Below are 27,047 nucleotides of genomic sequence, written 5' to 3' on the forward strand. Positions count from 1 at the left end.
CAGAAGCAAGCTTGAGCATGGGAGGCATGATAGAGGAGGTTTCAATTGTGAATTTTGGCACCAAACCTGCAGGAGGAAATGAGTAAAAGAAAGAAGGGCAAAATTAATGGGCAAAATAGTGATAAAGCTTCAAAATACATTACTGTGAAAGCCATCACCCCATGCATCAGGACACATGCACTGCAATGCAATGACATTGACGCAAAGAGACATGTGTGCAAGATGAAAAATGGAGCACCGCAGCAATAAACTTTGTTAACAAAGTGCAGTGTTCCATTTATCACATTCTTTGCTTGTGTTTTGGTTTGGGACACCAAGGGACATCCACACCAAATCAGCTTGAGCATTGACATTCATTGACAATGTGAGACCAAATGAGGTTACATGTAGAAAATGAAAAGGCTAATTTTGTAACTATTGTGAGCAGAATATGTTCCAGTTGACAAGTTAATGTGCCTTTTGTTTGTGTCAAGTCAAGTCTCTATAAAAAAAAAACCTTGTGCAAAGATTCTGTAACGGATACCTGGAAAATCCCTACAGGAAACAGAGGATTTAGCAACTTTCTTAAAACTTTTTTGTCTGTTTTGTTTTAGTCTTTTATACTAACAGAATAGGTTTCTATGATATTGTATGTTATTTAATTGTTCAGATACCGACATTACTTCTTGGTACCAAAACTAAATGAAAAATATCAATAATACACAAATATGTCTCAAGGTTACAAATATTTATATATATATATATATATATATATATATATATATATATATATATATATATATATATATATATCTATATATATATATATATATATATATAGATAAATACAAGAGTCCTCTGCACTCAATCTATTATCAATATATTTAAGACATTGAGACATTTTGTGCATACTGCTACTAAAAATGTCTTACCCTTTAAACAAAACAGGGATTGTTTGTGTATATATTTGTAAGGGAACCTTACCCTGGTGGTCTAGTGGGCAGCGGGGTCCAATGCCACTCCTTCGGCATGGATGCCCGCTGCTCTGCTCCTTTCACTTGCACTGCCAGTTTATCTATGGCGCGAGCGCCGGCGTGCTTCCTGGTTTATGCGGGCGGCGTGATGATGTCACGCGCAGGGGCAAAATTCACAGTATACAGTATAAAAGTATAAAAGGGGAATTCAGTGTTCTGCTAACTGCCTGTTGTTAGGTTCAATCTGCCTTGTTCCTGGGTGCTTTACTACGTGTATTTTGCCTGCCTGTTTGACTCTTCTGACCTCTCCAATCCTGACCTTGCCTTTTTGTGACTTTGTTGATTTCTCCAATCCTGAACCCTTAGCCTGTCCTCCGACTATTCTACGATCTCTAATCCTGATTCTGGCCTGTCTGACTATTCTAACTGCTTGTGCTGGCCCGGCCTGCTTTTTCCTGGTGGTGTTCTTCCTTCCAGTATCCTGGTGAGACGATCGTGACCCTTTGCTCGTCCAGAACCATTAGCTTTGCTCCTCTCTCTGTTAAGACCTGGCGGCATCCAATTAGCCGAGGGCTCCTCCCGAGGTGAAAGGCGGCAGTTAGAGGCAGAAGTGAGAGCTGAGACCAGGGAGCTTAGCTTGGGTTCTGAATATAGAGTGCCGAACGTGACAATATTACAATATATTTAAGCTGGCCAACTACGTCAAAGTCATCCCATATCTGGCCAGTCCTATACTCAATCTTCATCTGATTCATTAAGAATTCTATTGCTTCATTATACATTTTACAAAGGGACTAAGTTTTACCTGCAACTTACTTGCACTCAGCACCTATTTGCTTTAAATAAAAAATGTAAAATAACACAATAAAGAAACAAAAAAAAATATACAATTGCAGTACACCATTAGTATCAGTGTGACTAAACAATAGAGGAGCAAAATGCCAGTGTAACCTATATGTTATACAAAATACACTGTGCGATGTGCAAACAATTGTGCTATCAGTGCAGTATTCTACAATGGGTGAATAAATTCACCAGGCATGGTTTTGCCCAAATTTCCGCATTTCGATGCCTGTGAATAGATTCACAAAACCGCAGTAAAAATTTGTAACGGCAAAAAAATGCCTTGCGTCAAAATTATTCAGACTCCCATTAATTTAATGCATTTTTACAAAATATTTGCACATATAAAAATTGTCGCTTGTGTCAAAATTGTCGAGCATCAAAATTATTTTTATTCCCATTGAGTTCAATATGTTTCACGAATTTTTCACCGTTTCTCACAGACAGATCTGCCCATCACTAGTGACAGCACATGGGACCTGCCGGTGGTGTTGGCAGTGGTAGTGGCAGAAAGGGGGGCAGGGGTGAAAGGTTGTGAATTTTGCTCCTGGTCTATTGGTGTCTAGTTCTGCTAGTGCCTGGATAGGAAATTTATCTCCAACAAATGACAATGTTGAAAAGCTTGAACAGGTTCAATACAGTGAGAACAATTCATGAGTTACAATAGTTCCAAACGGCCTATTCACTCGAAAAAATACATTTCAGTTGCTCTTTTTTTATTTGAATTTCGAAGTTATGGGAGTTCCCACCGGTAGTCATAATTTTTTGTTTTTTCCCAGATTGTATCATTGTAGCTAAGGGTCAATGTGGATGCTGTGCAGGACAGTTTGTGAGACCCTCCTGGTTTTATCACCACTGGCTCTGACTGTACACTTTGCACAACTGATAAACTGAATGAATCCTTAGAAGAGATGAAACAATAGTTCATAAACTGCTATACTAAATATAAGGATCATAATATCAGGTGTTGTCAGAAAATAATGTACTTTGTGTTATAGTGCTAATAGTCCATCTCATGAAATGGGAAGGGCTAATCATGTACTACTATTACAATTATTACAATTATTATTATTATTATTAATAAGGTTGGATATATAATAATGTATTGACAGTATTTCACAGTATTACTGACCTTCGCTATACTAATTGGTAACTTTAAAAAACAACAGAAGAAAAATTAGTGGAGAAACAAATTCATGCAAAAATTCAATATCCTACAGTGGAGCTTTAATAGTGACAGACGTTTTAAGGCCAGATATGGATATAACTAATAAGCCCCTGATGCTGTTAAAAGGGAATTCTAGCTCTTAAAGTTACCAGGCATGTTTTTTTGCCTTTAATTGTAACCAGCGGCATTCTGCCACCTGAGGCTAGTTTGTGTATGTGTGTAGTTTTTCTAGACAAAATAGTGCTGGGATAATTAACTAAGTTCTGCAGACCCTTCTATGCAGATTTTACACACTGTCTGCATAGAACTTCCTCACTGTGTCTTGTACAATAATATGTAGCAGTGTCTGAGCTTGATAACTTGCTAATGGAGTTAATGGAGTTGGATGGAGTTACCCTGTCCTTGAAGCTTTCTGAGATGTAAGTTGTATGTCCAGTTCTGAAAGCTGCTAACCATTCAAATGTTCCATCTCCAGGAGCCTGACTTACCCAGTACATGTGATAATCATTAATATTATATCCACTGACTTCACATTGTAACAGTATGGATGGTGTGCCATTTGTTGCATGCTCTGTACAAATGTATTTTCTATAATGCTTTAAATTCAATTTAAATAGCGACATGCTGCTAGGCAACATGAGAGTGGGGACAATTAAACAACTGTATTTTAATGCTTGCATTTTATTAGTAAAACAGTGCAAATAAAAAATTGAAAACAATACATTTTGTAAAGGTGAACTGCCCCTTTAATATAACATTTGTTTTACTAGAGTTGATACAATGGAAGAAAAAGTGCCAAAATTATGGTATATTTTGGTGCCTACAATAAGGCTGCATATAACTAACATGAATGATAATGGGGCTGTCAAAGCAAGTTATCTTTTTTTTTGTGGTTTTACATTACTGTGGTCTATGACTTGACATTTAGTTATTGTCTGACTTCCTCATTCTCTTCTGTCACTGTGTATCTTGCACAGTAATACATGGCAGTGTCTTTAACTTCCATCCCAGTCATTTGGAGGTAGACCTGCTTCTTCCCATTGTCTTCAGTAATTGTAACTCTGTTTTTAAGTGAATCAGCAATAGCTGAGCTCCCACCAGTCCATACAGCTCCAATCCATTCCAATCCCTTCCCAGGAGGCTGCCTGATCCAGCTCACAGCATTGCTAGTTAGCTCAAACCCAGAAACTGTGCAGGTCAGTCTGAGTGACTCTGAGGGTTTCACAGTTCCAGGACCAGACTCTTGTAATGTCTGAGAGAGGATACCTGCAAAGAAGAGAGGATCATATTAAATATTTTATATATATATATATATATATATATATATATATATATATATATATATATATATATATATATAAAGTTACTAAAATATTTTATCTGTTCCTTACATGGTGGAGAAAAACCCATTAAAAGGAAAAAAATAATAAAGTCCATGTTAGCAGAAAATGTCACTGACTAATTGTCTTACAGGAGATTGTTAATGTTTTATACACTGTAACAGAAGTAAAATAATAATTTGCATAAGGAATTCTGCTTATAAGGCAGCTTGATGAAAGGGAAGTGTTATAATAAAATATACAACTGAATGATAATTTACACAAAATATGAAATATATATAGTATAATACACTTTAGTATTGTATTCATGTTATTAGTTTATCAGACTTTGATTGTCACAAGATATTTTCTAGGATATCCTTTCTGCTTTGAAATGTAGGACTATAAATCTTTTGCAATTACCAATGACCTCACATAATACATTTTTCCTATTATCAGTAAGCAGAATGTTTCAACTGATGATTTTAATGTTTTTTCTCAAGTAATTTCCCATGTTTTGCAATAGAATCTCAATAACAGAAGGCTTGAAAATCAGTTTTATTAAGTCTGATGAAAGTGCCCAAGAGACTTAATTATTGTCTTAATGGCATTCTCCAGTGATGCACAAAGGGGGTCATTTATAAAGTTTGCACAGCCACATATTTTTTCACAAATGGTCGTATTGCCCATGTTTTTTCCTGAACACTGAAATATTGCACTGCTGTGCCCGTCTTTCTGTTTTTTGTGAAGTCACATTGTGCACAAATGGCTCGCAAATGAGACGGGAGTTTCTCACTGTGCCAGATTGACAGTAAATTATAATCTCAATTCCAGAAACTGTTTTGTGAAAATTTTCTCAGCCACCAAAGTCGTGGCATAACACAAAAGCAGAGTGTGCGCATAAATATTAGCAATTTGTGATTATGGCATATTTAAAAAGCTCTTATGGACATTCACATCGCTAATAAAAAAATTGCAAACTGTGTGCACATTAATTACACAACTCTTATCCAGATTTATAAATATAACTGCCCAGGGCAATCATGTTCACTATGCGAATCATTCTGCTGAGTGCAAAATGTATAAATGAGCCCCACAGGGTTCCAATAATGTGTGTGTCCTGTTACTGACTGATGCCATGTCACCCTCATCCTAACAGAAACTGCCATTCAATTTGGGATCTTCCCTTCACTTTTCTAAAAATTACACTTATTGATATCTCCCAATTTAGGCAATTTTGTAAAGTTTAGGATAAATTTAAAATGATGATCAAAAGGTTTCTCATGATATAAGGTTTTCACATTAAATTATATATGGTTAATTTTCCACTCGTACCAAGTTGCAACCTCACTTGCATAGAAAAGAGAACAGAGATGTGAATGACACTTAAGCAAAGGGATGTTCTTTAGTCCAAAATTTGATTCCCTCTTATAATTTGCTTTTTCTTTTTACATGATTATATGCCAAAAGTAAACCAAAGTTCAATATAAATACTTTTTCCTTAACCGCATCAGATTTCTTATCAGCAGATCTAGTGGATACCATAGTTGTTACACTGTGTCTTTGCAACATTGTTTCATCTTTTGGTTTAAATTACTTTCCCTATGAATGTTCACTGTATACAGTATTTGTCTATTTTGTATCTTCTTACTATTTATTTGTGTTTTTTTTTTTTTTAAAAAAATTCAATTTGTTATGTATGGTACTTGCCTCCACTGACATCATCTCATTCACCTTTCCCGCCACTCTGTGTTTATTTAAACTATTTTCTCTAGTTTCTCACAGACAGATCCGCCCATCACTAGGAACGGCACATGGGACCTGCCGGTGGTGTTGGCAGTAGTAGTGGCAGAGAGGGAGGCAGGGGTGAAAGGTTGTGAATTTTGCTCCTGGTCTATTGGTGTCTAGTTCTGCTAGTGCCTGGATAGGAAATTTATCTCCAACAAATGACAATGTTGAAAAGCTTGAACAGATTCAATACAGTGAGAACAATTCATCAGATCCAATAGTTCCAAACGGCCTAGTCACTCGAAAAAAAAAACATTTCAGTTGCTCTTTTTTTATTTGAATTTCGAAGTTATGGGAGTTCCCATTACTTCGAAATTTGACCCTTGATAAATCTGCCCCAAAATGTTATTCTACCGGTACCAATCATAATTTTTTGTTTTTTCCCAGATTGTATCATTGTAGCTATGGGTCAATGCGGATGCTGTGCAGGACAGTTTGTGAGACCCTCCTGGTTTTATCACCACTGGCTCTGACTGTACACTTTGCACAACTGATAAACTGAATGAATCCTTAGAAGAGATGAAACAATAGTTCATAAACTGCTATACTAAATATAAGAATCATAATATCAGGTGTTGTCAGAAAATGATGTGCTTTGTGATATTGTGCTAATAGCCCATCGTATGAAATGGAAAGGGCTAATCATTTACTACTATTACAATTATTATTATTATTATTATTATTAATAAAGTTGGATATATAATAATGTATTGGCAGTATTTCACAGTATTAATGACCTTTGAAAGCAGCTAGTAAGTTGCAGGTAAAACTTAGTCCCTTTGTAAAATGTATAATTAAGCAATTGAATTCTTAATGAATCAGATGAAAATTAAGCGTAGGACTGGCCAGATATGGGATGACTTTGACGTAGGTGACCAGCTTAAATATATTGCAATTTATGGACAAACAATCCCTGTGTTGTTTAAAGGGTAAAGCATTTTTTAGTAGCAGTATGCACAAAATGTCGCTGTCTTAAATATATTGATAATGGGTTGAGTGCAGAGGACCTCTTGTAGTTGACTATATGTATTTTGTGGTCACACCCTCATTGCACCCCCGCCTAATGGTTTTAAAAAATAGTGGTGAGCACAACTTTCCCTTGTTTGTTATAGTTATACAGGAGCAGTGACCAGCTCCATGTTGTAGCTCCCACCCCTCCCAGCTATAGTCAGGTGATCCCACTGGTGTCTAATAAAAGGGCAGCCAAGTTTGGGAGTTTTACTTTGAAAGCAGCTAGTAAGTTGCAGGTAAAACTAGTCCCTTTGTAAAATGTATAATTAAGCAATTGAATTCTTAATGAATCAGATGAAAATTAAGCGTAGGACTGGCCAGATATGGGATGACTTTGACGTAGTTGGCCAGCTTAAATATATTGCAATATATGGACAAACAATCCGTGTGTTGTTTAAAGGGTAAGGCATTTTTTAGTAGCAGTATGCACAAAATGTCTCTGTCTTAAATATATTGATAATGGGTTGAGTGCAGAGGACCTCTTGCAGTTGACTATAAGTATTAATGACCTTGGCTATACTAATTGGTAACTTTAAAAAAACAACAGAAGAAAAATTAGTGGAGAAACAAATTCATGCAAAAATTCAATATCCTACAGTGGAGCTTTAATAGTGACAGACGTTTTAAGGCCAGATATGGATATAACTAATAAGCCCCTGATGCTGTTAAAAGGGAATTCTAGCTCTTAAAGTTACCAGGCATCTTTTTTTGCCTTTCCTTGTAACCAGCGGCATTCTGCCACCTGATTCTAATTTGTGTATGTGTGTAGTTTTTCTAGACAAAATAGTGCTGGGATAATTAACTGAGTTCTGCAGACCCTTCTATGCAGATTTTACACACTGTCTGCATAGAACTTCCTCACTGGGGGTCATTTATCAACACTGGGCAAATTTGCCCATGGGCAGTAACCTATGACAACCAATCAGATTGCTGCATTTATTGTCCTACTTGCAGATGGCTTCAAAATGCTAACACTGATTGGTTGCTATAGGTAACTGCCCATGGGCAAATTTGCCCAGTGTTGATAAATGAGCCCCACTGTGTCTTGTACAATAATATGTAGCAGTGTCTGAGCTTGATAACTTGCTAATCCTTAGTTGTGCAGTGGAGCCACTTGTGGATGGAGTTACCCTGTCCTTGAAGCTTTCTGAGATGTAAGTTGTATGTCCAGTTCTGTAAGCTGCTAACCATTCAAATGTTCCAGCACCAGGAGCCTGACGTACTCAGTGCATGTGGTGATCATTAATATTATATCCACTGACTTCACATTGTAACAGTATGAATGCTGTGCTATTTGTTGCATGCTCTGTACAAATGTATTTTCTATAATGCTTTAAATTCAATTTAAATAGTGACATGCTGCTAGGCAACATGAGAGTGGGGACAATTAAACAACTGTATTTTAATGCTTGCATTTTATTAGTAAAACAGTGCAAATAAAAAATTGAAAACAATACATTTTGTAAAGGTGAACTGCCCCTTTAATATAGCAGTTGTTTTACTAGAGTTGATACAATGGAAAAAAAGTCCCAAAACCATGGTATATTTTGGTGCCTACAATAAGGCTGCATATAACTAACATGAATGATAATGGGGCTGTCAAAGCAAGTTATCATTTTTTTGTGGTTTTACATTACTGTGGTCTATGACTAAACATTTAGTTATTGTCTGAGTTCCTCATTCTCTTCTGTCACTGTGAATCTTGCACAATAATACATGGCAGTGTCTTTAACTTCCATCCCATTCATTAGGAGGTAGACCTGCTTCTTCCCAGTATCTCTAGTAATTGTAACTCTGCTTTTCAGGGAATCAGCAAGATCTGTGTTCCCACCATACCACACAACTCCAATCCATTCCAGTCCCTTCCCAGGAGGCTGCCTGATCCAGTTCACAGCATTGCTAGTTAGCTCAAACCCAGAAACTGTGCAGGTCAGTCTGAGTGACTCTGAGGGTTTCACAATTCCAGGACCAGACTCTTGTAATGTCTGACACAGGATACCTGCAAAGAAGAGAGGATCATATTAAATATTTTAAATAAAATAAAAAAAAGTTACTAAAATATTTTATCTGTTCCTTACATGGTGGAGAAAAACACATTAAAAGGAAAAAAATAATAAAGTCCATGTTAGCAGAAAATGTCACTGACTAATTGTCTTACAGGAGATTGTTAATGTTTTATACACTGTAGCTGAAGGAAAATAATAATTTGCATAAGGAATTCTGCTTATAAGGCAGCTTGAGGAAAGGGAAGTGTTATAATAAAATATACAACTGAATGATAATTTACACAAAATATGAAATATATATAGTATAGTACACTTTAGTACTGTATTCATGTTAACAGTTTATCAGACTTTGTCACAAGATATTTTCTAGGATATCCTTTCTGCTTTGAAATGTATAGCATCGTAAAGATTTTATAGGACTATAAATCTTTTGCAATTACCAATGACCACACATAATACATTTTTCCTATTATAAGTAAGCAGAATGTTTCAACTGATGATTTAATGTGTTCTTCTCAAGTAATTTCCCATGTTTTGCAATAAAATCTCATCATTAACAGAAGGCTTAAAAATCGCTGTTTTATTAAGTCTGATGAAAGTGCCCAAGAGACTTAATTATTGTCTTAATGACATTTTTCCAGTGATGCACAAAGGGGGTCATTTATAAAGTTTGCACAGCCACATATTTTTTCACAAATGGTCGTATTGCCAATGTTTTTTCCCAAAACACTGAAATAATGCACTGCTGTGCCCGTCTTTCTGTTTTTTGTGAAGTCACATTGTGCACAAATGGCTCGCAAATGAGACGGGAGTTTCTCACTGTGCCAGATTGACAGTAAATTATAATCTCAATTCCAGAAACTGTTTTGTGAAAATCTTAGCCACCAAAGTCGTGGCATAACACAAAAGCAGAGTGTGCGCATATATATTAGCAATTTGTGATTATGGCATTTTTAAAAAGCTCTTATGGACATTCACATCGCTAATACAAAAATTGCAAACTGTGTGCACATTAATTACACCCCTCTTATCCAGATTTATAAATATAACTGCCCAGGGCAATCATGTTCACTATGCGAATCATTCTGCTGAGTGCAACATTTATAAATGAGCCCCACAGGGTTCCAATAATGTGTGTGTCCTGTTACTGACTGATGCCATTTCACAGAAACTGCCATTCATTTTGGGATCTTCCCTTCACTTTTCTAATAATCCCCTACTCATGTGGTTTGATATTAAACTTGTTGATATTTTCCACCAATTTTGTACAGTTTAGGATAAATTTAAAATGATGATTAAAAGGTTTCTCATTTTTTCACTCGCACCAATTTGCAACCTCACTTGCATATAAAAGAGAACAGAGATGTGAATGACACTTAAGCAAAGGGATGTTCTTTAGTCCAAAATATGATTCCCATTTATTATTTGCTTTTTCTTTTTACATGATTATATGCCAAAAGTAAACCAAAGTTCAATATAAATAATTTTAAGATTTCTTATCAGCAGATCGAGTGGATACCATAGTTGTCACGTAGTCTAACTGTACACTGTGTCTTTGCAACATTGTTTCATCTTACTTTCCCTATGGATGTCCACTGTATATTTGTCTATTTTGTATCTATTTGTGTTTTTTACATTTTTTCAAAATTGTTATGTATGGTACTTGCCTCCACTGACATCATCTCATTCGCCTTTCCCACCACTCTGTGTTTATTAGGAATTATTCTGTTTGTTGTTTCCCTTCGAATGGCTAGTGAGCTAGCCGAAATGTCATTCTCCCATAATAAAGCACACTTTTGTTTTATATAAGACCTGTGAGTCTTTTTTATCTGAGAGTAAGAAATATATCTATAGTAGAACACAAGGCCACCATTCATAAAACACAAGGCCCCTCACAACTAAGTATTCTGCCCCCCCCTACACCCCACAATACAAGAACCACACAGACATGTGTTCAAAAATTAAACAGTCCTAATAAGGGCCATTAGTGATCAGGGCCCCCTACAAGTTAAAAAAAAAAACTCTGGTGCCAGGGCCCCCTAAACGTTATAAGAATAAATTGGTGGTCTGGGCCCCCTACAAGTTTAAAAGGAAAACCTAGTGTCAAGGTCCCCTACATGTTAAAAAAGAAAACAATGGTTACAGATAAATATTGGTATGAAAAAAGAAGAGGTCCTCTGTACTCAACCCATTACCAACATATTAAGGACATTGAGACATTTTGTGCCTTAAGCTACTAAAATGCCTTACCCATCCCAGACCAGGGAGGAGTTTGACGTAGTTGGCCAGTTTAAATATATTGCAATACATGGAAAAACAATCCCTGTTTTATTTAAAGGGTAAGGCATTTTTAGTACCTTAAGGCTCAAAAATCTCAATGTCCTTAATGTGTTGGTAATGGGATGAGTGCAGAGGACCTCTTGCATTTGTCTATATGAATTTTGTGGTCACAATGAGTTCCTTGGCAAAATTCTTTGTTCTCCTCCTCCGAACAGCTTATTCGCTCTACTCCTCCGACGTCTTATTCGCTTTCCTCTGATGTTTTTTTCGTTCTTCTCTGGAGACACTTGCTTCATTCTTTTCTGACGACACTTGTTTCGTTCTTGTCCAGCGATGCTTTCTTCATTTTGTCTCTGGTGATGCTTCCTTTGTTAGTGGCTTTAGCAGTGGTGTCCTGCTCCTAGTGATCCATAAAGTACAGCACTGCTGCCCCCCCCTCCATTAAGACCCGGCACAACTGTCACCCCTGTGCCTCCCTGATGGCGGCACTTTTGGAACATGTGCCATCAGCACATACAAACGGGGTAAACTCTGCAGATTTGTGATATATATACAACTTTTTGGGATTACATTCACCCGAAATCCCATCCACAGGAACATTGCCAATTTACTAAAAGGCATAGACATCAATTCGCTAGCGAAAGAGACCTATCGCCAGCAAATTTTCACATAGATGAACGAACGTTACTCCGCAAATTCAGTAAAGTTAGAATTTTATAGAACATTACCTCTTTCACAAGTTTCCTTCACCACCTTAGATGCGTTTTTTCACATTTTAAAGCGGGATTGCCTTCAAAAGTCCTAACTAATTAAAGATTTTTGTGTTGACATTTTTTCCCAACCATTTGAGGGGCGTGCCATGTTAGTTTTAGGGTGGGCTCATGTCTAGGGCATTAGAGGATCTCTTTTGTCTTTATTTTGCCGCCTTCAACATTTATAGTAACAAATGGCCACTTCAAGCATTTGCATCAACATCTCTAATAAAGATGTCTATATGACCACATGTACCCACCCTATTCAAATTGGCCTAAGTGTAAGTGTACTAATGAGGTTTCGCTAGGCAGAAATGAATGCTATCGAAGCAACTTCTCATTTAAGTGAATTAGCATAGTAGTAGTAGCAAATTTGCTCCTGGCAAAGGGCCAGAAGTGTGACAAAGCTTTTGCAGGCAAATATTTGCCCTTTAGTGAATTTGCCCCATTGTGTCTGTAGCACAATAATACACAGATTTGTCTTCAGTTTGTAGATTGTTCATTTGCAGATATAACTTGTTATTATTATTGTCTCTGGAGATGTTGTATCTTTCTTTAACTGAATCAGCATAGTATGTTACTAACAGCAGAATGAAAAGCGAAAAAGTATAAATATTATATCTGAAACATCTAGTTGTGATGCAGTAGCTGCCAATAAATAGGTAAATACATTGCTTGTTAACTTTTTTTTCTTAGAGCTTTAAGATCATTGAAATCCTGCTTTTGAAACTAGAATTGAATGGATTCCTGAATGTAAACCTGTCATTAACTGTATTAGTTTCACATGTAAGCTTGCCTAAGCTGCCAATGGGGTTTTGTTGCCCTCAACTGGAGGACTTGGAAATAACAGTATTTAGTCTATTTGCTACACTGCTCTGTGTTCCTTTGTCACTGTGCTTCTCTCTCTCTAGTACAGTAATACATCGCAGTGTCTTCAGTTTGTAGATTGTTCATTTGCAAATATAACTTGTTGTTATTATTGTCTCTGGAGATGGTGAATCTTCCTTTAACTGAATCAGCATAGTATGTGGTTCCTCCAGAGTGAATGTGACATAACCACTGTAATCCATTCCCAGGAGCCTGTCTAACCCAGTGCATCCAGTAATCAGTGAATGTGAAGCCAGAGGCTTTGCAGGACAGTTTGTGAGACCCTCCCGGCTTTATCACCACTGGCTCTGACTGGTCAAGTTGTACATCACAGTGAACACCTGTTTAAGATAAATAAAGTTTACAAAATTCATGTAATTTTAGCATCCAGTATCTCCTAAACTATATTACCTGTTACTGTATTACCTGATAGCTGTGACAGGGATATTAGGAAAACAAGCAACAACTTCATATTGACAGTGTGATTTAGGTGTGTGGCAGTTGGATGCAGCACATCTAAATCTTCTGCTTTATATGGAAGCTACAAGTTTTTAAAGAACGCAAAGAAAATTTGATTTCTATTTGCATACAGGAAACACGGGTGCTCATTTTCCATTTAAATTTTGTGAATTTTTTTGCACGGACAAAAATGTTTTAGTAGGCATTGCTTCAGCCATTTTGTGTAGCAGTGGGTATGGGGCACTGTAACACATGAAGATTGTATAAAATGGGGCTTCAAGCAAACTAAATCCATGGTTCTTTAAAGAACTCCTGCAATTGTACAATAGCACAGAACTTCCTCACAAGGAAATTTCAGACTACTTCTAACAAACGAAGCATACCGAGTGCCATCCCGCAGGCGATTAACATTCTAGCTGGTGGGAAGGCATTTAAAGGAAATAAGTCGTCCGAAGAAGAGGCAATTTGTCAGTGGGCAACTAATCTCCCCAAGTACCCACGTGTGCCACCACCACCCTAAATGCGGTCAATACATCCTTTAAAAAATAGGCCAGTAGGGTTCATTGATCTACTGAGCACATGCTATTGAGTCTAAAGAACTGTTCTAAAGTAACAATTACTTATTCAGGTGGATTAGTGTAGTCATTTCATTGTATTGCTAGGATCAGCATGTCTTGGATATTTATGAATATTGGGAATCCTCATTCCTGCCATATTTGTAATAGTATGAAATGTATAGGGTGGTGGCTTCATGGTTCTTCCAATGGTCTATGTCAATTGGCACAGCAAGCTTCCTCCTACAGAACCAAGTGCAGGCATTATTTTGATTTCAGATCCCCAGAAATTGCAATATCCCAGCACCAAAGATTTTCCGTGTAACTGCATCCAAAGCACATATATAATTGCATTTTTTTTAAAACATTGCTTGAAATTGTGGTGGACGTATTGCAGCCTCATGGACTCAGTTTTGCTGGAATTGTGGGGAAAACACAATATTATGTGTATAAACATGGCGACTATTACCCAAGATTGAACTTTGCACACATTGGCTTAGTGAGTCAAGGGGTTATTTATTAATCCTCGATTTTTTTTTTCTGGTCGGAGTTTTGGGGGCAAAAACTCAAATATTTTGTTGGAAAAAAAACTACATTTTTTCATGATTTATTATACTATGATGCTGCAAAAAGCAGGGGTTTTGAGCAATAACTCCAAAAAATGGAGAGATTTGGGAGTAAAGTCTGAAAAAAACATACAATTCCAGTTTTCGCTCAATTTTATCGAGTCTTTTTGCAATACGATTTTTTCGAGTTATTTTAATGATAAATAAGGTAAAATCGTGGATTGGAATTTAGTCAAGCTTTCTTTATTAAAAAATTAGATCAAATCAGACTTTAGTAAATAACCCCCCTAATGTCTGTTCAGGTTGCAACTGCAGAATGAGCCCATAAAATCCGTCATCAAAACACAAAAGGGAAAAATGTAATACAAATACATATTACATAATACCTCAATATCAAAACATAAAAATGAATGTTATTGTAGCCATTTATTTTCTGAATATCACTTTCCATTCAGCACTTTCTAGATGTCCCTGCACTCCGCACATTACCCCTCTCTCTTTACCATTTAATTGTGTAGCCAGTGTATAGGGATGGACATGAGGTCCCCCATTCTGTTGCACAAACAAGATTCTGAGATGATGCAAGACTTGCCCTAATAACAGTGTCCACAAAAGGGCTCCTGCCTGTTTGCTATAATTATGAATTCCCAGGCTGAAGGATACAAGATTCAAATAATTTATATAGTGTAATTAAAGTTTAATTTGCTTGACTAATTTGATAAAATAGGATTTGGAATATTTTTTTCTGGTGACAGGTCCCCTTTAATATCAACACAAAACATCAAAATGAAAGTTTAGGGAGATTGGTGATAAACCATTAATTTAATGCCACTTTGTAATCCTGAACAATGGCCCTCCATTTGGCCACTAATATGATTTAACATTTTACATAACACTGCACATATTTGCAACCAATTCCATGCTATTAACCTCACTTCTGTTATTATAAAACTCATTTTCCCTTTGCAGTTATACTAAAACTAAAAAAAAAAAAAAAAGGAAAAACCTGTGATGGTGATTTTGAGTAGTCATGTGTATATTCAACAAACAACTAGTACTCAGAGGTTCCATAATTTGGCAAATAGCACACATAATTATAGATAATATAAACGGTTCTTTTTATAAAAAGTCTGTAGATTTTCTTTAAGAAGTAGTTGTTTGTAATACAACTTCCTATAATTAGGTTTAAACATTTTATTTATTTCCTGGTATTTATATAGGTTTTAGTGCCTTACAGAGATACAAACCTATCATCTATCTATCTATTATCTATCTATCTATCGATCTATCTATCTATCTATCTATCTATCTATCTATCTATCTATCTATCTATCTATCTATTATCTATCTATCTATCTATCTATCTATCTATCTATCTATCTATTATCTATCTATCTATACATAGAGAGCTCTTGAAGGAGCTTATTTTAGCATTGCACAATGCCAAGATTCCAATTTGTAAAAACTTAATTGGTGGGAGGAGTTTTTTAAATCTCTTGTGTTGGTGACCCGTTTGTAATACATTGTTTAGTTAGACCCCCCCAAAGCTTAAAGGTGATTGACTGAAAATGAATGTGAAATGTAAATGTCCTCTAAGCACCAATCTAAGTAAGTTTACATCAATATATTTTTGTTGTTTTAGACCTGATGTCAGCAAAATAGCTGGTTATATTTGGTTCACATTATATTCAAAGCAAATTGAAGGTACAGTTGTAACATATTAGTTAGGCAGGAACCGGGAATAATACTCCTGGCACAAATCTGTACCGTAAAACAGGAGAGCCCAATTAGTCCAGAACTTTCTGCTGCAGTTCTAGCTGGAGACCTGCTAACTTCAGAGACCAGATTTAGAAATATGCGGTGCAGGTAGAGATCAGGCAAAACATAGTCAAAAATACAGGCAAATTAGTTTAGGGCAGACAGCAAGATTCGTATTCAAAAACAGGCAGTGGTCAAGGAGTCAGAAAATCACAAATGCTAAAGTAGGATCTGAAACAAGCAGAAGCAAGCTTGAGCATGGGAGGCATGATAGAGGAGGTTTCAATTGGGAAATTTGGTGCCAAAACTGCAGGAGGAAATGAATAAGAGAAAGAAGGGCAAAATCAACAGGCAAAATGGTGATAAAGCTTTAAAATGGTCTGCTGTGAAAGACATCACTCTGTGCCTCAGGACCCATGCACTGCAACACAATTAAACTTAAAGAGACTCGTGTGGAAGTGAAGATGAAAAATGGAGCACCACAGCACCAAAATTTGTTAACAAAGTTCTGGGCTCCATTTTCCATCTTATTTGCTTGTGTTTTGGTTTGGGACACCAAGGGACATCCACACCCAACTCGTTTGATACAGACCCTGCCAGTTAGAGTGCTACGCATTAGTGGTGAGTCTAAGTGGTGCAAGCATGTGTGCACGCGCCTGCATGCATCGGACCAGCAGCGCACCTTACAACAGTACACCCTTTGTTGAATATGAGTTCAGTGAATTCTAATGATCTGCCTTGAATTGATGAAACATATGCATAACACTTATGCATAGAACTCGTTCAATGTAGAAAATGAAAAGGCTGATTTTGTAACTATTGTGAGCAAAATATGTTCCAGTTCAGGAGTTAATGTACATTTTCTTTGAGTCATCTATAAAAAAAACTTCGAAATCCTTGTGCAAAGATTCTGTAACAAATAACTGGCAAATACAGGATACAGGAGATACAGGAGATTTAGCAACTGTCTGTCTTAATACTTTTTTTGTTTTGTTTTGTTTTAGTCTTTTATTATAACAGAATAGGTTTCTAGGATATTGTATGTTATTTCATGATTCTGTAACTGATGCCATGTAGCGCTCTCACTAACAGATACTGACATTAATTCTTGGTACCAAAACACAAATCCAAGCCAATATCTTTCATGGTTTCAAATCCAGTCATAGCACATAAGTTATAGGTTATACATAGGTTATATATAACCTATTTGCTTCAAATATAAAAATATAAAATAACACAAAAAAACCCCAAAGAAAACATATAGAGTTTCAGTACACCATTAGTATCAGTATTAGTATTAGTATGGTTACTGTTTTTTCACTCTGCTCTGGAACCAGATTGTGGTTTTAGTGTGTAATTTGTTTGTTAATTCAATATGGTCAATAAAGCCTTGTTATGAGGGGGCGCATGTGCGGCATGGAGTAGAGCAGATGCACCTTCACGGAGCTCCATGTCCCGTGATGGAACAACCTGGTAATTAGCGACCGCTAGATCACATTTCCCGCACCAGGCACAGCAGTAGGTGTGGGACACCAACCAGACCATGAGAAAGTGTAAAACTAGAGAACAAGCAGGCATGATGTCGCCGTTCCTACAGAAAACACCTTCCGACCTTGTAGCATGGGATCCAAGATGGCACAGAGGATTCGGATACAGAACATCAGCTGAACCCGCAGGCCTCCTCTCCTATTTACACAGGCTCTGACAGAGGAGCATCAGGAGATACCACGAGACAGGGGCAAGTACAACCCTCAACAGAAGTAGTAACAGTGCAAGTCCTGACCCAACAGCTTACCCAGCTGCATAATAAAATCACAGAGACGGTTACCAACTCTATTCACTCAGCCCTTAAAGATATATGCACTGATATCAATACTTTGGGGGAAAGGACTGACAAATAAGAGACAACCCTGGATGACCTTATTCTAAGATATAATATACTTGAGGAAAGCAATGCTACTCTACAAGAGGGAGTAGTATCCCTCAGCACATACACAGTGACAGAGGACTTGGATAATTGGTCTGCGCATTAGGGGCATTTCTGAGGAAGTATAACCTCAGGACTATAGAGCATGTCTACGCTCCCTCTTCTCAAGCATCAACCCAGACCTCCCGGCAGAAGCCTGGCACTTCGACAGGGCCCATAGAGCCCTTTACTACCAGGAGCTTCCAGCCCCAGAGATGTGGTTGTATGACTTCATTATTATGAGAGCAAAGAGACCAATAAGGTACACAACACCCCCTACATTGAATATGTATTTAACAAAAATTTAACGATATTTCCCCCATTACATAGGGGAAGAGAATGGAGTTGCGTCCGGTCACCCAGGCCATTCGCTCCCACAAGATCACATACAGATGGGGTTTTCCCTTTAAGTTACCCCACAAAGGGTAACAGACAATATATACTCCAGGATCCAGAAGATAGCACACGATTCCTTAAAGACCTCGGCATAGCATCACAAGATGCTCCGACAGAGCACACCAGATGCCAGGATAGACTCACTCCAGTGTGGACCAAGGTTGGAGGGTCTACATCAACATCTACATAGGATGGTCAACCAGTTAGTACTCCCACTATAACTTTATGTGGCCTAACCCACGGCCACATACGCAGCTAATCTTGGGGACACAGAAGCCTCTTGAGTAATGACTCTTTTCCCCACACCTGTGTGCTCCAAAAGCCTCCAGGATGCTCCCCACCAAGGCTGTGAATGGCCTACCATCTATACTTGCAGGTATAATGCAGAACCTCAGGATTTGATACACTTTTATTTTTTGTTATTATATTAAGTTTGTTTAAAGTAGACCTGTCAACCCAGACACAAAAAGCTGTATAATAAAAGTCCTTTTCAAATTAAACATGAAATACAATTTCAATTTTTTATTAAAGCATTCATAGCTGTTGTAAGCTTATTTAAAAATCTCAAATATTGTCTGCCCCTCCTCTATGCCTTAGGCTTATTATAAGGTATTTAACACTGCTCTTACCCCATAATTAGCAAAGTTATTCAACTCCTTCCTCACAGGTTCACCTATTCTGTCGACTATGTTGACATCATATATCACCCTGCTACATAAGGAAGGTAAAGACCCCAACCAGTGTGGGAGTTATCTCCCTATAGCTTTACTAAATTCAGACCTTGTCAGCTATTTACAAAAATTCTAGCCAATAGACTCACGGTAGACAAGCAGGGGGTAATACCCGATGGGCCATTGACATAATAGATCTTATCAACAAAACCCAAACCCCTGCGTTTATACTCAGCTTAGATGCTGAGAAAGCGTTTCACCTCTTAGAATGGTGTTTTTTGTTTGACCTTCTACAAACAAGGTGGTTTGAAGGCCAATTCCTGACAGCTATAAGGACATTGCACTCTACACCTACAGCAACCCTTAAACTCACCCCCCTTTTATATACCCTCAGCATAGAGCCTTTGGCCACAGCCATCAGGAAACATGAGGATATTACAGGACCGAGCCTAGGGAACAATGAATTCCATGTTGCCCTGTTTGCTGACAATGTCCTCCTAACCATCACCAACCCTATGGTATCCCTGCCAAACCTGCATAAACTACTTATCCAATATGGTAATCATTCAGGATATAAATTGAACTTTTAAAAATCAGAGGCCTTAGCTCTAAACATTCCCTCTCACACACTGAAAACACTGAAAATTAATTTCAATTATAAATGAAAGGACTGCTCCTTACGCTATCTTGGTGTTCAGCTTACAAAATCATACCTGCAGCTCTATAAATACAACTATATCTAAATCTATTGCCTTGCTTTTAGAGAAGTGGAACATGTATACAATATACTGGTTGGGTAGGATAACAGCTGTAAAGATGTCAATCCTCCCTAAACTGCTCTACCTCTTTGAAACCTTGCCTGTAATGGTATTGAGTGCTACCCTACAAAGCATCCAAAAAATTTACTCTGAGTTTATTTGGACAAAGTCTAGGCACAGAGTGCCCAAAAAAGTAATGAAAATGAGCAGATCTCAAGGTGGGTTATCTGTACCAAATTTCCGCAGATACTATGAAGCAGCGCAACTACGCCAGGTATTGGGCTGGACCACTTATGCCCCAACAACTAGATGGGTTTGAATAATTTTTCCTAGCCCCAATACACCCAAATACTGTCTTTTGGCAAACTCTCATACCAGTTAAGCCCCCACCTAACATTCTACAGGTGAATAAATTCACCTTAAGATCTGGGAACGCTGCTGCAGAAAGGTATCCTTGGCAGGCTCCCCTTGCTTAATGCTGTCAATCCTAGCCAATCCACAGTTCTCCCCTGGTCTCTCCCCCCCTTTCCAAGGAAGAACCTTTTTCGAACATATGGTTTTATTAATTTACATTTGCAAAAACATCAAAAGAGTCATCAAATTCCCGAGCTGGTATTATGAATATATCCAAATCTCACATTTTATCCACGTTATATACACGGGACAGCCCCCCTTCAACTCCCTAACCTCCTTTGAATAAAAGTGCCTGGGTGGACTGCCCCAGAAAGCATTAATATCTACCATTTATTCTATCCTGAATACAGAAACGGAGGAACCGTTCCCTAAGCATAAATATACAGTATGTTGCTCTGAATTCCCCCCACTTTAGAACAATGGGAAGATATCTGGGATAACGCTAGGAGGAGCGTTACCTGTGTGATCAAAAAGAAAGCGTTTATAAGACAATATTTTTCTGGTATTATACCCCAGTAAAGCTTAGTAGAATATCTCCAAATACCTTGGCAATGTGCTGGAGGTCATGTGGGCACAAGGGCTCTCTCTCACACATTTTGTGGTATTGTCCAAAGCTATCTGAATTTTGGAAGGGCATCAGGGCAATGATCACTAAGATCTTCTTTATGAAAATTAGTATTCAAGCCTTTAATGTACCCCTAGGCCTACCCCATACAGATGTTCCCACCTCTGAACAGAAACTCCTAAACTTTATCTATATGGCAGCTAGACTGTCAATTACCTCCAATTGGAAAGCACCAAATGCCCCAACACTAGACTATCACCCAGATCTGGGACATGAAACTAATGGAGGAGATGACAGCAAAACATAGAAAATATGGTCAAAATGGGACTATTTTGTATCTCAGAACAATCTACCCAGATTGGATAGACAATCCCAGTAGAGGTGACAATATCTCCCTGTTATTTCCTCAACCACCCTTTTCTTCTTTTTTTTTTGTAATACTGATAATGTTAATATTGCTTATATAAGCTTTTGCAATTCCACTACAAGACCATTCAGTATAATTGTAATTATGACTTTATATATGTGTTCATTGAGAAAAGTCGAAATGTCTGGAAATGTAACTGTTAAAACCAAATAAAACTTTGTTACAAAAAAAAATAAAGCCTTGTTATAATGAAATCATTACAAAATGTTATCCTACTGTTACCAATCAAAATCTTTTGTTTTTTCCCAGATTGTACCATTGTTGCTAAGGGTCAAAGTCGAGTAAGATCCTCCTGGTTTTATCACCACTGGGTCTGACTCTGCACAATTGATAAACTGAATGAATCCTTAGAAGAGATGAAACATTAGTACAATATTCATAAACTGCTATATTAAATACAAGAATCATAATGTCAGTTTTTGTCAGAAAATGATGGGCTTTGTGTTACAGGGCTAATAGTCCATCTTATGAAATGGGAAAAGCTAATTATTTACTACTACTATTACAATTATTATTATTAATATGATGGGATATATAATAATGTATTGCCAGTATTTCACAGTATTAATAACCTTCACTATACTAATTGGTAACTTTAAAACACAACAGGAGCAAAATGAGTGGAGATACAAATTCATACAAAAATTCAATATCCTACAGTGCGGCTTTAATAGTGACAGACGTTTCAAGGCTAGATATGGATATAACTAATAAGTCCCTGATGCTGCTAAGGGGGAATTCTAGCTCTTTAATTTACCAGGCATGTTCTTTTGCCTCCCCATGTAACCTCTGGCATGCTGCCACCTGACGCTAGTTTTTCGCTTGTGTATGTGTGTAGTTTTTCTAGACAAAATAGTGCCTGGATAATTAACTGAGTTCTGCAGACCCTTCTCTGCAGATTTTACACACTGTCTGCATAGAGCTTCCTCAATGTGCGTTGCACAATAATATGTAGCAGTGTCTGAGCTTGATAACTTGCTAATCCTTAGTTGTGCAGTGGAGCCACTTGTGGATGGAGTTACCCTCTCCTTAAAGCTTTCTGAGATGTAAGTTGTATCAGATCTGTAAGCTGCTAACCATTCAATTGTTCCAGGTCCAGGAGCCTGACGTACCCAGTGCATGTGGTGATCATTAATATTATATCCACTGACTTCACATTGTAACAGTATGGATGTCCCAACATTTGCTATTTCTGAAGCCTTCTGACTTAAAAGTATTTCTGCAGCAGATCCTTTATATAAAAGAAACATAACATATATACAGTAAATTCATACAGGATATAAATACAACTCAGTTTTTATATTAATCATACTCTGCATATTCACCTGAGATAAACAACAGAATACCATACAACTCATACAGTGAGGCCATTACAGTAAATCAGGCTATTTTGTAGGTTGTTGTAGTCTCCCCCTAATGAACCTTAAAGCTTCAATTAAAAAGTCTAACCTTATATGCCAATCCAATTACACATGAGAGCAGCATTCATTTGCATGATGCCACAATTCTGTGTCCTGATTTCCATTTGCTGATTATCTGCAATATGCAATATTTTCATCTGTAAAATAAATGTTCTGTTTTGTTTCATTTTTTGTCTAGATACATGGAATTTTTAGTATATTTATAATTTTAGTCTATTATATTTCAGCATATTATAGATTTGGCTTATTGAGAAAACAGAAAGCAGAAAAGAAAACTAAAGTAGTACAGGTATGGGATCCGTTATCCAGAAACCGTTATCCAGAAATCTGCGAATTATGGAAAGGCTGTCTCCCATAGACTCCATTTTATTCCAACAAAAAAACACCCTATTGGATTTATTTTATGTTTGCATGATTTTCTAGTAGACTTAAATTATGAAGATCCAAATTAGGAAAGATCTGTAATCCGGAAAACTTAGGCCCAGAGCATTCTGAATAACAGGTCCCAAGCATTCTGACAAACAGGTACCATACCTGTTACCAATGCATATTACATTATTATTATTACTACATGTATAGGACCTGTTATCCAGAATGCTCGGGCCCTGTGGTTTTCCGGATAACTGATCTTTCCGTAATTTGGATCTTCAGACATTAAAGGGATACTGTCGTGGGAAAAAACATTTTTTTCAAAATGAATCAGTTAATAGTGCTGCTCCAGCAGAATTCTGCACTGAAATCCATTTCTCAAAAGAGCAAACAGATTTTTTTATAATCAATTTTGAAATCTGACATGGGGCTAGACATATTGTCAATTTCCCAGCTGCCCCAAGTCATGTGACTTGTGCTCTGATAAACTTCAATTACTCTTTACTGCTGTACTGCAAGTTGGAGTGATATCACCCCCTCCCTTCCCCCCCCAGCAGCCAAACAAAAGAACAATGGGAAGGTAACCAGATAACAGCTCCCTAACACAAGATAACAGCTTCCTGGTAGATCTGAGAACAGCACTCAATAGTAAAAACCCATGTCCCACTGAGACACATTCAGTTGCATTGAGAAGGAAAAACAGCAGCCTGCCAGAAAGCATTTCTCTCCTAAAGTGCAGCCACACATCACATGGGCAGCTGGGAAATTGACAAAATGTCTAGCCCCATGTCAGATTTTAAAATTGAATATAAAAAAATCTGTTCGCTCTTTTGAGAAATGGATTTCAGTGCAGAATTCTGCTGGAGCAGCACTATTAACTGATTCATTTTGAAAAAAATGTTTTTTCCCATGACAGTATCCCTTTAAGAGTAAGATTTATCAAAGGTCGAGGTGAATTTTCGAAGTAAAAAACTTTGAATTTCAAGCTATTTTTTGTGTACTTTGACTAGGGAATAGTTCAACTTCGATTCGAATTTAAAAAAACTTTGAAATTTGAAAATCACATTTTTTTTAAGTACCGTCTCTTTAAAACTTCGACTTCGACCATTTGTCACCTAAAAGTGCTGTTTTAGCCTGTGGGGGACCTCCCAGAACCTATATGGAAGCAATTTGGGGAGTTTCAGAGAATCAAAGTAGATCGAAGTAGCAATACTTCGAATCATACTATTCGAAGTAGGCCAAATTCAGCCCACTTTGACCCCAAAAAACTTCGACCTCCATTCGGTTGGTATTTTTGAATTCGAAATTCAAAGTTTTTTTAACTTCGAACTTTGACCTTTGGTAAATCTGCCCTTAAGTCTACTAGAAAATCATGTAAACATGAAATAAACCCATAGTCTGGTTTTGCTTCCAACGAGGACTAATCATATCTTAGTTGGGATCAAGTACAAGGTACTGTTTTATTATTACAGAAAAAAAAATCAACCCTAATTTGATTTCAAACTTAATTTTATGCTTTATGGCGGCTACTAAAAAGGCCATATTGCTTTACTGGATTTTAGAGTTCCCCCCTTCCATAAAAGATATTTGAGCACAATTAAACCAGCTATGCTGGCAAGAGGCCATAAATACTAAAGCAGAAGAACCTCATCTCAAACTCAGGTTTACTGATAATTGGTCTCTTTATTTTGATCAGGTAGACTCTAGGCACAAATCCAAAATTTTGGAGTTGTTACAGATTTAAATATTTATTTTTTGGACAACATTAATGACTTAGTATCATTAAAAAAACAAAACAAAAAAAAATGTTTTAGAGTTGTAAATCCACCAGGCGAGGTTTGGTTTTATGTTGGTCTGGTTATTTAATATCACTTTAGGGTGTATTGGCTCATTATTCTTATAATGTAATTATTATGCTTATATTTATATAATTATTATATACTCTGGTGTTGCAAACTGCATGGCATAGGCATTTATGTAATTGTATCATACTTAACATGCTCTGTTAAAATATACATCTTTTATGCTTTGGAAAACCCAATAAAAATAAAGAAAACAAAAGAAAAAGGAAATCAGTTTGATAAAATTTTGGATTATTTGAGTATAATGGAGTCTATAGTAGACAGTCTTTCCATAATTCGGAGCTTTCTGGATAACTGGTTTCCAGATAACGAATCCCATACCTGTATATAATGGGCCCTATGGGTCCATAGCAGAAACAGCACGGAAAGCATGGTTGTCGGGATGCAGCAATTTCCAAAAAATCGAGTTCTTTACATAAAACATCCTGATTTTCAAGAGATCATTTGTGTATATATAATGATCTGAATTTGCAACATCGCGAGTTGTATTTTACATTGCAGTTACCAAAATAAGATGAACTTAATTAATTTTCAGAGTTCATGTGTTATATAATATTTATTTAATTGCATTTATTATATTTATATTAAGACAGTCAATGTTTCCCAATTAAAATAAAATTCCCAAATATTTCCTCATACAAATAAAAGGGATACATATACATTTAAAGAAAGTAGCCTTTTTATGTTCGAAGAAGGCCTGGACCTCAGAACCACATACATAACACAAAAGATGTACTGCATCTGTACTGTACTCTCTTTGGCTGCTTCTCCTCTGACTTTTCTTTTTTTTTTTTTAGGTCTTATAATGCATGTGCCTACATCCAAGTCAATGCAATAGCTGGCAAGGATTTAAGTAGATGGCAGAGTGGGGGCTGATTCCCAACCTGAGCCCCCTGCCTGACATTAGCTTTAGTGACTCAAATTTATAAGAACACAAGTCACATGGCTCAGGGCACCTGGGAAACTAAGAACATGTCTAGCTCCATGTTAGATGTCAAAATTAAATGTTTATTAAATGTATTTTTTCTTTTGAACAGATTTAGATGCAGGTTCCTGCTGAAGAAGCAGTAATGCATTTTGTAAAAATCCTGCTTTCCTGGGAAAGAATCCCTTTGACATGACCTGAATTACCTATCTGTAGTCTTTACTGGGTAGTGTGGTTTCAGTCATTGTATCACATGTATATCACTGTTAGGGGCATATTTATAAAAATGTAAATTTAGAGATTACCACAGCCTTCATTCATGGGATTCCATGGGATTTTTAGGATGGTGAACTGTAGCCATGAGAATGAATATAAAGTGAGTTCATTTTTCTGTGGTAAACTCTACTCTCACATTTTATTAAATCTGCCCCTTCAGCATTTTAAGCACCTTCCACCTTCTAACAATATGGGTATATGGGATTTTTACTTGGATACGTGCTTATTCCTAGCCAATATTTCATTTAGCAGCTTCTTTTCTGCTTAGGATTGAGTGAACTCTAGTGATCCAGGGTGAAATTAAATTGAGCACCTGCATGCAGTGCAGGAAACAGATGTCTCCCTAACCATATAGAAATCTTTCTTTAAACTTATGCACAATAAACTAACCACATTAATGTTATTTTCACCATATGAAACGGTTGGATCTCAGAAGGCAGTTATTGCAATGGGCTGTGCAATCAGATGTGTGAAGACGTTATAAAAATCTATTATATTATTTATCACAAATTCTAATTTATAATACCTACACAACTATTAGTGTGACATGTTTTTTATAAAAAGGTTATGGCAATTAAACAAGTTATTTAGCTGAGGAATGTGGCAAAAAGTAAAAATGTCATAGATGTGTCTTTTTAAAAAAAAAATCATAATGTGCTAAGCTTATGGTATC

General features: G+C 36.9%; 1 protein-coding gene and 2 gene segments (V, D, J or C); all 3 read right to left on the reverse strand.

Moving 5' to 3' along the window:
• The window catches only part of LOC101027262 (uncharacterized), an 834,796-nt gene that overhangs the window by 754,044 nt on the left and 53,705 nt on the right, over window positions 1-27,047 (reverse strand).
• Window positions 3,859-9,220, reverse strand: LOC121394420. The segment is given in 3 exon segments: window positions 3,859-4,216; window positions 8,777-9,081; window positions 9,161-9,220. Coding segments are annotated over 3 exon segments (675 nt in total).
• On the reverse strand, window positions 13,009-13,493 carry LOC121400772. The segment is given in 2 exon segments: window positions 13,009-13,328; window positions 13,414-13,493. Coding segments are annotated over 2 exon segments (366 nt in total).

This window comes from Xenopus laevis, chromosome 1L (genome assembly GCF_017654675.1).
Source record: "Xenopus laevis strain J_2021 chromosome 1L, Xenopus_laevis_v10.1, whole genome shotgun sequence".
Lineage (NCBI taxonomy): Eukaryota > Metazoa > Chordata > Amphibia > Anura > Pipidae > Xenopus > Xenopus laevis.